Source organism: Morone saxatilis, unplaced genomic scaffold, assembly GCF_004916995.1.
Source record: "Morone saxatilis isolate NCDOM2014 unplaced genomic scaffold, NCSU_SB_2.0 Contig7, whole genome shotgun sequence".
NCBI classification, from domain to species: domain Eukaryota; kingdom Metazoa; phylum Chordata; class Actinopteri; family Moronidae; genus Morone; species Morone saxatilis.
This window is the reverse complement of record NW_023340246.1, coordinates 7,911,192-7,923,471: the sequence shown is the minus strand read 5'-3', so window position 1 is coordinate 7,923,471 and position 12,280 is coordinate 7,911,192. Positions and strand designations below refer to the sequence as shown.

At 39.3% G+C, this 12,280-nt stretch overlaps 1 protein-coding gene across 1 annotated transcript in view; it reads left to right on the top strand.

Moving 5' to 3' along the window:
• Positions 1 to 12,280, top strand: part of LOC118340952 (MAM domain-containing glycosylphosphatidylinositol anchor protein 2-like) — a 105,211-nt gene that overhangs the window by 69,751 nt on the left and 23,180 nt on the right. The window contains exons 11-12 of the mRNA XM_035679119.1: positions 3,059 to 3,207; positions 9,595 to 9,772. Coding sequence (XP_035535012.1) covers positions 3,059 to 3,207; positions 9,595 to 9,772 — 327 coding nt within the window. The remainder of the gene's footprint in view (positions 1 to 3,058; positions 3,208 to 9,594; positions 9,773 to 12,280) is intronic.

Below are 12,280 nucleotides of genomic sequence, written 5' to 3'. Positions count from 1 at the left end.
CATGAAAAGACCCAACCAACAATGTGTTTGTCCATATCTCAATACTTTTGTGACTTCATCACCCTGTCTGTGGCACTCAGACTCAAGCTATTGTTTCTGTTAAAGATACGGATTGTATATTTCTAAAACAGCTGGACATTGCAGCATCTTGCAAATGTTACTCAAACAGGAATAAATTGTGTGTTTTTGGGAAATATATTCAGCTGAGGAATAAAACACTTTTTGGTGCGTGGGATCAGCTCAAAACAAACTACAGAAGCAGTGTCTCACTTTGGCTAAGCAGCCAAAGCCTGAAAGTAGAATTCACTGTTGGTTTTGGTCTTTATTTTATTTATTCAAAAGACACGTTTGTACCATTGATTCCTGTCTCATAACTGTCTGAAAGCCATGCTTTTTTTGTGGAGCAGTTTATCCTCTGATAGAGGAGGTTGAATAAAAGTGGATGTTGCAGCACAGCTAATAGGCCATGATAAGATTTTATTCATCCATTTTGTACCCTCGAGCTCTCAGTTCCCTCAAATACCAGTGCTGGCAAGATGGTTTGCTATTGGTCAACGGCACAAATTAGCGCGTCAGATTGGGATTGAATTTGACCCAATGCAAACATAACGCGAGTCTCAGGCACATCTGCAGCCATGCTTCACTAGAAAGTAGAGATTTTGCCTATTTTCTCCAAGAGCCACACATGGTTCCCAGCAAAAACTGACAGTGAAAATGATCTGTTAATAATCGTATCGACATTATACCTGCAACACATTTCACTACAGTTTCCATGTCTGTCTTTAGAATATGTCATAGACATGAAAAAAAAATTAAAAATACTTTTTTTAAATGAACACTTCGTTTATCCGAATAAATTGATTCCCCTTCAGAATTTTAACATTTTAAATGCTGGTTTAACAAGTCCTATCCTTGTTTCTTGTCATTCGCATAATGTCTCAAGAAAACATCGTTCGTACTTGTATTATAATATTGTACGTTTTTACAATATTCAGATTAAGCTTTAGATTAAGAACCACTACCCCTACTGTGTTACTGTAAGAAGGGAATTGAAACTACACATGTAACCCTTTGAACTTTTGGCCTTCACAAACTCCCAAGTCACAGTTTATTTCCTCCAGAGTAAAATCAAATCAAGGGAAACAAAATGGTTCAAGGATCTGCTCACACAAAGGAGCCCACAGGGAGAGACCCAGGAGACCACTAAAATTAAAATAACGCCATTATAATTAATCAATAACATAAACTAACTTGACAGGTTTATCCAATTGCCTGACATACATCAACTACTCGCTGCATCTCCACACGGGTGCATCAAATCCCAGTGCTGCTTTTGTTTGAGCTAACAATGGCTCTACTGTCTTTTCCAGGGTTATTAAAAATTATCTGCCTTGGGTATTGTCATCCTTCAATAAACAAGCCCAAATAGCAAAGGGACAGAGGGTGAATTACTATTCTTTGCCTGGAAGGTCATCCTGTAAGCGTGTTTCTAGATCTTAATTAAAATACAGTGTTCTGCCAGCTCCTACTACAGCTGTCAGAAATCAGCTCACAGACTGTGACTGGGAAGCTGAAAACTTAATGCCACAATCGCTGTAGAAAAGTAAATCCTCACAGATTCCAACCAACTGTGTTATTGAAAGAAAAGGTTTGAGAGGATCTCTGTGGTAGTCTGGATCCAGTTGTATAAAAAAAAAGGTCACTGTGGAGGGAAGTGTGCAGGCATCTAGCACATAGGATCTCTACTTCAGCATGTAGCTACAGTCATGAGACATACTACAATCTGGAACATGCTTTGATTAATTGCCATGAAAGTACTGTATGTCACGAAACATATGATTAAACTTTAATGATCCTTCAGGAAAAATGCGGTCATGGCGACAACAAGGAATATCATATAGGGTGGATAAAAATAGAACAAACGGAACACAGTGAAGATAAAAAACAGTTCACATCTTTGTCATGCTAATTCAGCACTCTTTTTTTTGCCTTAAAGAAGTCTCACTATGTTAACAAATGAAACATTTACAAGTTTACATTTACACTCGAGTATAGTATAAAGGAATGCCTGCACGGTGCCTCAGAATAATAACAAGTTTCAAAAATGATGCATCTATTTCATTTAATAATAACACAACCCTTATTACACTGACACTTCAAACTAAAAGCAAGTACTTTTTTCATGCATATACTTTCAGCATTTTTCCCAAATGTGCCATAAGATTCACTCTCTAAATGTGTCAGTGTGTTCATTAGGCAAAAACATACACGAATGAGTTCTATAGCTACTGTGAGACACTGGCACTGCTGTCATGGGACTGTAAGTCTTCACAGCAGCACAATATCTTTCTATCTATCATATATTTGTTTTTGTTTTTAGGCCACCAATAAAAAATGATTCCAGTCATTGGCAGGGCTTTGCACGTTTAGCATCTCTCCATCATGTCATGGTATGTCTGACAGTTTGATGTTTATCTGAATGTGTTCAAGATAATCTAGCTCTAAAGTAAAAGTGGTAATGTAGCAGTTGCTGTTGCATGCTGAGAAAATAACTAGGAAAAGTCACGTCTCAGGTTATAAAGTGTTACTGTACAGTAATCGCTGTGCACTAAGTGCTCCTGAATATCATTCATTCATTATATGAAAAAACATCACATAATGCTCCATTCAGCTTTAAACAAATATTCCATCCATGCACTCTGTGTTTAAAATAAGAGCGAATCAATAAACAGTTATTATGAGCAGACACTGAATGAACAAACTGGATAATGTTATGTCTGAAGGCACATCTGCAGGACTCTGTTACTGCCTATATAGCCTGGAGCTGTGGCTCTGCAGGAAGCTTTGGAAAGTTTGAAAAAGTAACCCTGATGATGTCGTTTTTTATTATTTCTGTCACAGGAGCAATACTAAATTGCTGTAATGGCCCTGTAATACAGTTCTGGGAATTTTGTAGGATAGCATGAGTTACAGGCACCCTTGGTTTGTAGACTTTTTTTTGTTTTTCAATTTAAATAATCATTAAAGCATTAAGTATTATGATCTGCTTTCTCTCCAGGCAAGGCCTACCCACCAGAGTTCTACTATGATACCTACAGCCCTCTGTGGCAGAACAGGCCCAGACTCTACAGCTTCAAGCTCCAATGGACCCAGATGAACCCCAACGCTGTGGACCGCATTGTCGCCTACAGACTAGGCATCAGACAGGTAGAATGACTTCCTAAGAGTTGTCTATCTGAGCACTCACCCTCCTGCCTGCTGATTTTCTCTTTTTCTCTGTTTAACCTATGTGTTCGTCATACAAATGCTTAGGGTTAGGGTTAGGGTTAGGGTGTTATTCAGTCCCATAGAACTCTGTTCTCAGGAAGCTTTTGTCACAGCCAGAACATGAGGTTTTAAAACCAGAAATGTTGGCTTCTGGTACAATAATAGTTAAGTCATTGGTATTGGTCAGCCTCTTTTCGGCCTTTCCTAAATGAATTAGAGTCGTTTTGTGCCACAGGGCAGTAAAAACCTTTTTTTATTGCCAATTGAAGCATGCGATGGAAGTGTTTGCACAGCTTGCGCTTGCTTGTTGTATTCCATTTGACAGCGCCAAATCTTACGCCTTCGATTCATTGTCTGTCTTATTCTGCAGTTTTTGAGGAAGTGAATGAGCCTCTGTGGGCCGGGCAGGATGACTAAGAACCTGTCAGGGGCAATCGCTTCAATGAGTTCTGTGGTTTCCACGAAATGCTTCTGTTTTCGCTCTCCATCAGAAGCTCAGTCAGAGGAGTGGAGGGGAACCCCACAGAGAGAAAGAGCAAGCATAGCTCCCGTTTTCCCTGCTTCTCAAGTAAACTCCACAGATGACAGGCTTGCAGCATTGATGGATGGCATGGTTACATTTTCTTTCTCTGGCAATCAATGTGCACCTTCCTCTCTCTCTCTCTCTCTCTCTCTCTCTCTCTCTCTGTCTCCCCCTGTCATGGCAGTGTGACGCACATTTGGTCTTTATACTTTTTCATTTACATCAGCAGGTGTGGCACCACCTTCAGTTCACATGAAGTCAGAAATAGCGAACTAGCTCCATTAACACCACAGATTCTCAGGTTAACATTGCCTTTGCATTGCAGCACAGAGCCGCCATTCAGGAGGAGACAAAAAAAACAGCATATATATAAAAAAAAAAATAGCACATGCTGCAATGCTAAATCTCAGCTCTGCTCAGAATTAGCGAGCATACCCTGACAGTTGTGTTTGCAATAAATAATATAATTTCATGTTTGTTTCACACTACACCCTCAAGGAATTGAAGCTTGAAAACACATTCTAAACCAGTTATGTTTGTGTAGCGCAATGATTTTTCTGTCAACTATCTCAGTTGGTCTGTTTGGTAATAAATGATGTTGTGCTTACAGGGCCCATGTTTGCGCTTGCCAGGCGTTTGTCAGAAAACTTGCCAGGAATATACATTTGCTTTTCCTATTTTCAGCTGGTCCCGCGCACAGTTTTTTAAAAGATTAGAATGTCTGCATCTGTGCTAGAACGAAGCCACAGTAATTCAGAAATCACATTAGCATTTCCAACCTTTTCTGCATTTGTTTATTTGATCACTATCCCAGTCTATTTTAGCAGACAATCACTGTTTGAGCAAATTAATTTCTTTCCACCTTCTTGCCTTGATATCTCAAGAGGGTACATTTTGTGACCATTATTTCCTTCCTGCAAGGCATAGCAACCAATCTTCCATTGCCGCAGATGAAAGAGATTATTTGCTGTAGGGGAAATTCACAGACTTTTTCTTAGGATTAACAATACAGTACACCCTCTGATTGATTGAGTTTCAGGTTTATTTAGACGGATAATGCAAACATCTTTTGGTGGGGAAGAAAACCAGAAAGAGTAAAAAAGGCAGTGAGCAAGAAATGAGACAGAAGAAGAGAGAAATGAGTAGGAGGAGAGGCTCCTTTCAGTAAATAAATAAATGCAGAGTTACCCATGGACTGACTGTGAAAGAGTGGTGCAGCTTCGGCACGTGGACTAAACCACTTCGATCTATTTATAGATCCAGCAGCAGCTCCCCTGCCATTCCCTTGGAATTATTATCATTTCTCTCCGTACGTTTGAATTAATACTTGGAGCTGGTAGACCTTATGCCTCTGTAATGGATTGCTTTGTTTTATCGTCCAGTATGCTCATGAGAGACAGTCTGGCTGAAGGGGCAATGGGAATGAAGCTCTAGCTGAAAGGCATGCATGGGCGAGAATCACAAAACACAAATCACTGCACCTGTCAAGGATGCAATGCGAAGGTGTGACATCTGCCCTTGTTTTGATACTGTAGCCGGCTACTTCAGAACCTTCTCTGCTGTCCACAAGCTTGATTGCCCATCTCCAACCCCTGTAAGATAACTTTTTCAATCTACATCTTGTCATCTTGGAACTGCTTCTTCCATCTCTTCCTTCTTCCCCTCCTCCTCTTTCGTCTTTTTCAATTGATCTGTCAAGTCAGAGTGTGCCAGCAGATCAATAGGAGCCATACTAATTACACGCAGGCAATCTACAGTAGATCGGCGGTCGTCTAACATTACACCGTCACTTTGATTATTCCCGTGTTTCTTTTGGCTTCTGCTATTGCTTTGATCAATCCCGCAGTTTTTTTTTTTTAAGTTGCCATAAAAACGGCATGAACTACTGCTGCAATCAAATGAAATTAAATCGATATGGCACTTTGCCTCTGTGGGGAAAATGTGGAAAGGCAATGGGATGTAAACAGAAATGTTAATTGAGCACAGAAGCAGTGATTCAGTGAACATTAATGGGAATCAAAACAAAGGTGCAAAATCCATAAGCCAATAAGTATGTGTATGATTCAAAGCGTTTGAAAAGTTAAATGTTTTTCTCAATCACGAGCTCAAGTTTGATTTGATTTGCACATTTAAGCACAATTCGTTTTTGATATGGAAAAAATTTAACTATTTGCTTCCACTTGTTGTTTGGGGCTTGAGGCAGCATTTGCCAAGACTGGCATTTAAGGCCTCCATCTGCCTCGAGCTTTGGGACACACACACACACACACCAGTCCCCTATTAGATATTCTATTACTAATTAAATGTTTTTAAATCTGACACAGGTCTCCAAAATTAAAAAAAAAGCTGATATACAGCTACACAAAAAACACACACACACGTGTATTATTACTTTTATTTATGCTCATGGCATTATACAACCACCTAAACATACAATAAAGAAAGCAATATGGTTTGGGAACTTGAGAATAGTAAGGTTTAGTATAAACTAATCTAGCCAAATTTCAGTTACAGATGCGCCAAAGCTGAACAAATACATAAACATAAATCTCAGTCAAATCAACAATGCCAAAAATACAGCACATAATGAGGACCTAACCAGATGTTATGATGTCAAATGGGTTAAATTATAAGAAGAAATTAAAATAGTGTGAGATTTCATCTGTTTTGTGGCTGATTTTTAAAGGAGATTACCATGGTCAGAAATAATGTAGGTATGACCCACATACACTGACAAGACTTTTGTCCTTGACAATACCACTCCTTAAAACATATTAATTTGGACAGGTGGATTAAATGGTCGACACAGATTGATAGATCAGTATTAGTTGTTTTAATGCACATGTGCATTAGCTCCACTGTAGTTTGTCATGTGTGTAACTTCTGACCCTTGCAACTGCCTATTGCTGCATCTGCAAAGCCCTCACCCTCTACAGACATTACCCAGACTGCCAATTATGAACAAAACAGGATGTGTAATTTTTTTTATACATCTGTGTGTCTCCAGCTGGAAATGACACATACTTTTTTTAGATTGTCCACACACACACACACACATATACTTACAGGCCAGCACTGTGTAATTTATGGCAATTAACTGCCATGCCTTTTGTACTTAGAGGATAGCTAAAATTTTCAAAGGATAGGTAGGGACAAGTGCTCCATCTACAATTACCAGTGGCAGACACAACAGTCTATTTACCTGCAAACTAATGGTGATGAAAACTTGCACCCCATAATTGTGGATCATCCAGGCTCTAAGTAATTACTTAATTGGTATTGTTCTCACACACACACACACACACACACACACTGACTCTGCTTCACTGCTATCACACCTTCATTCACTCTATCTCTGTCTCTCCTGCTGGTAACACACTTCCTCTTTTCCTTTGAGTGAGAAGGGCATGTAAAGTCACTAATTGTGATGCAGAAGCTGTAACTTGTCTTTGTGCAGCTCTTCCCCTTAAACTGATTCTCAAGGATAAAATGTACCCTACTTCTCTTCTCTTTGCCCCCAGCAAATGCAGCAACAAGCCCTCGTTTTGTTTCTTTGAATTTCCAAGGGGCTGTATTGTATCACAAGACATGAAAAGCATGAGCTAATTTTTGTGTGATACCCAAGCTTAGAAACCTAAAGACAGGTACGCTTGTCTGCTCAACATTGCGCAAGGACGAGCTATTAGATTGTCAGTTCAAGGTCTCCATGGAAAGGTATAGCAAAACATTGTAGAGCATGATTAGAGCACAAATGTGTTATACTGTAAAACGCCCGTATTGCAAGTACAGTAATGCAGACTGAAGCATATCCTTAATGGAAAAATGAATCAGGGATTTTTTTTCTCAGCAGATATAAGAATATCTCTGCTGCTTGCTAATGGCAGTCTTTGAATTCAGAGGCTGGAAGCTGCTTTGAAAGTAAATGTGGCTAATGAGCAGCTACCTGTCAACAGCTTACACAGAAAAAAATGTTTTTGTTGTGTAGCATTTTATGTTGGCAGATCATACAAATGCCTATAGGCAGGGTTAATTGGCAGATGAGATGGAACATCTTACACTGATGGTGAAGGGAATACATATTTGTTGTGGTCATGTACACAACTTTTTCCTTGGAGCAAACGCCTCTATGAATGTCCATTGTACTGTGCATGTGCTCCTTTTGTAGTGATGGTAGTTGCAAAATCTGTTTGGGATGAACGGCATTAAATCACACACTACAAACATGTCAAGGATGCAATTGAAATGTAAGGTATCTCAACAGATGTAATTGTTATGATCCAGTGATTGAAGAATGTAAGTTGACTTATCTGGTTTCATATACTTGCAATAATCAGTGTTCTCCATGTTCTCACTTAATACTTTCCATGAATGATGTTCTGTTTATGATTATTAAGACCAAGACTTATTGTCAGTATAGTTCTTGATATAATGATAGCAAAGACACAGGAGTTCTAGTTCTAGTACATCCTTCAGGTTTCTGGCCACCTGACAAACGTAAGTCCTATATTCACTCTACTTTTAGCTCTGTTTTGGTCTCCACCAATTCCTGAGTGAAATGTCTAGCTCTGTAGCAGCTAAATGCTCCACTATGCTCACCGGCTTGATGATCAATGTGCCTGTTTGCCGTTTGGTGCTGGGCAGGTAGTGTGCAGTTATTTTTTTAGAGCTTTTGTGTTGAAAAAAGCTGCCTGCTACAGCAAAAAATGCCACTGAATAAAGCGCTGAGCCTGTTTGAACCAAAACAGTAAAGTTGTGGGCTGTAAAACCAAAACAATATATTGAAAGTTGCTATAAATCTTTGTAGAGCTGAGGAAACTGGGTGATATGAATGATCCCTTTCACATACAAGTAGTCAGGTGATACAGTTTATATACAATATACTATAGCTGCTTTATAAAAATTACCTGTGTGCAGACTTAATTCAAATTCCTACCAACACAGAACCTAAAGGAGCTTTAATACCATGTTGATATTAAACCTCAGCAAGCTCTAGTCTGGTGGGCTTAAGTTCCTCCAACTCTACAAAGGTGGACTTTGAGATGCTCACAGGCTCTGTTGTCATAAATATTATGTACCTCATTTTTTTTGTACGGCTTTCTCCTTCAAGGGTGACCACCCAAGCTGTTGGTAGTGCTGTTTGCCAACATGTGCCTTTGATTTCAAACCCAACACAATCCTGACTAACCTGTACTGAAAGATCTGTAGTTAATTTGAGGTGTTTTTCTTTTTCATTTCCTGAACAGTGACTGATTAAAGCAACTCAAAACAATAGAATAAGCCAACAGTGTTATACTTCTTTTATCATTGCTGTTCTAGCCAAAAACCTAGTTAGGTTGTCTCAACAGAGGGTTTGGCAGGAAACCATCTCTGGGACAATACTGGTCAAACTTGCTTAGCTACGATTTAATCCACATAAATGACACAATTTATTTCTCGATCCTACTGAATACCTCAATTAAGACTGTCTTTAGTGTGTTTTCATTCTTATGTGAAACCAAAAAAAAACATTCACGTATAATAAAAACAGTAGGGGGGCCAAAACAGCTCCTTCTGGGACTCCACATGCCGTAGGTTGACTTATGGGTTATAGGATAACCTTGAACCTAAAATTTGTGAAAACTATGGGTAGAATATGAATCAACATATTTAAATTCTGATGGATGAAAACCCAGTGCTGACAGCTTTTGTGCCAATTGCTTTAGATTATGAATAAAATGTGAGAAATGTGTGTTTCTGTATGTAGGTGAAGAAACTGAATTTGTGTCTAATAATCTTAACCTTTTGTGGGTCCTTGTCCCATTCAGATGGGGTTAGAGCGCTGGTGGGAGCAGGAGATCCCTGTGGATGGAACAATCAACAAAGGAGAGCTCATGACACACAACCTGACGCAGCTCATAAAGCCTGAATCCTATGAGGTGCGCCTCACCCCAATCACACGTTTTGGAGAGGGTGACTCCACCATCCGGATTGTCACATACAGCGGTGAGTGCTAAATATGAACTCTAGGGATGTCTTTTTGGAGGACAGAGATCAATCTACTCATCCTGCAGTATTTTAATGTTTCTATGCTGGGAAATATGTAGAAAAACCGAGTAGGAGAGACACAGGAGAGGCAGATTCACTTTAATCTTCTGCTTACAGATGTGATTACACAGGTGGAAGAATTACGGTTACAGCTGGTAATGTTATCCTTCAGCTAACTCAGAAATACTCTGAAATTAACTCGTGCTAGAGTAAATGCTGCTGTATCATGACACATGTTCATCAGCACTGATGGATATCAAAGGTTCATTCTGGTATCACCAATCGTTACAATCACGGTGATGATGATGATGATGTATGATTAATGATATGTATGAGGAAAAAGTGAACTCATTAAAATAATTTGACTTGCATCTAACACATTCAGTCATTAGGAGACAGCTTGAAATCAGCTTGCTTGGCTTCTTTGCTGGTTTGAATGAATGCTGATCAACTGAGTAATCATCACTTCCTCGTGACTTTTATTGCTTGAGTCGAGTCTGTCAGGTTGTTGTTTCTGTGCATGAGAGATCACCATGACAAAGCATCAGATGACTCAAACATGTAGTTGGGTCACAAGACCAAACAGAGCTGGTCAAAGATGAGTCATGCTTTGCTTTACTCAGTTTCCCCCAAAACAATGTATTTTTTGTGTGGGATTTCTTCTCATCTTTGTGCCAGAAGATGTGATCTGTCTCCTGGGATTTTTTTAATATAACAAATATTTTGATTTTATATTACAAATCTTTTGAAAGGTCCTCAGTCTTGCCAAGCCCCAGATGGCTCCTCTAACAAAATATAAGCGCACTGTGATTTACCCAGAACCAGACACTGTTTACTGCTGTCATGTTGTTAAATTTGGTTGTAGGCTTTGAAACAAGACTATAGTAATATAATAGCAGCCAGAAGGACATCATGAAGTAACAATACATCAAAACACAGTGTATTTCTCTGCAGAATGAAATAGCAGCTTACAAAGTAAATAGGTACATTCTTCAGCCTGTGGGACGACTTACTGGCTGAAATACAAAAGCTACATTAGTATCCACAGTAGGCCCAGCAGTGCCAGTGAACAGATGCACAGGTACTTGAGATGAGCATTTTCAGAAACAAACTGGCAGACTGTTTTCTGTCTATCACTGACTGCTGAGGTCTTCCTGAATGTTGCTGCTGCAGTTGTGAATTATTCAGTTTCACTGCAGCTCATCATAGCTGGTGAAAAGAGAATTGGGAAAGAGAGGAAGAGAAAGAAACAGATAAACTTTCTCTGCTGTTAGTTTTGTAGTATGCGATAGTGTGTGGTCTCTGCTAAACCTTGAGTTGAATTCTACTGAATTGAATCAAATTGAATCCAATCAAAGTGAAGTGAAGAGAATTGAGGCTAATTAAGACAGAGAGAGATGCACAGAAGGAGAGATGGAGGCAGCCAAGTTGGGACTGAGGAAAAAAAAAGAAGATACAGAGGAACAAAGTTAAAAAAAGGAAAGAAGAGAGCCAATGCTGATGTGTGAATCGGCTGCCCAACAAGAGACTGGACTAATTATCACTCTAGGGCTGCTCTGTTCTCCCACGCACAGCATAGCGTCACTGTAGCAGCCTAATGTAGGTCTGAGCAGAATCCACTCTGCTCAGAGAACGTGTCCCGTAAGACGTCCTGACTGACATGTGAAATACAGTTCGTGATCATCTCCGTTATCGCTTCTCTTTCACTCTCACCGGGGAACAAGTACCAGTTGGGTGTGTGTGTATACAAGTTGTAGCACAAGGATTTTATAGTTTTACAAGTTTATGGTTAACTGAAATGAATGTGTGTGTTATATGAGCTCCTATATTATCTCTGGTTATATAAATATAATGTAATATTTATTGGCAGAAAGAGTAATCCAGTTATTCTTGTCTTTGGCCGTGGAGCTGAGACACTTATCTTGTTTTGATTATTTACTGAGACACCTATATTTAGCACTTTTATTGCTAACAGGCAAACTTCTGTTTGAGTCAGAGACACTTGTGTCAAAGAACTGACGATTTATTGCAAATGGTTTTGCAGCTGAATTTGGCAGGAAGTACTGCCGTTTGAGGGAGCTCTCAAACTATCTGAGCGGCAACGAGGACTGCTGGGAGAACGAAACCACCCTTTATAAACAAATACGTGAACATTATTAGAAGGTTGAGGTAGAGGACCTGCAGCAGTAAAACAAGTTGGAATGAGTGCCAAGGATTAAAAAGAGTAATAGTGAGAAGCGTCATGTTTTAATGACTGCGCTGTACACCTGAATGGATATGACTGGATGTTACTAGTCAGTTAGTAGGCATGCAGCTGCTGAATAAGGCAGTGAATGTGAAATATGACTAAAGATGAGATAAGATAAGATATTCCTTTAATAGTCCCACAATGGGGAAATTCCAATGTTACAGCAGCAAAGTGGATAGAGAAAAAAAGAGAAAAAAACAGCATAAGAACAGTAAGAC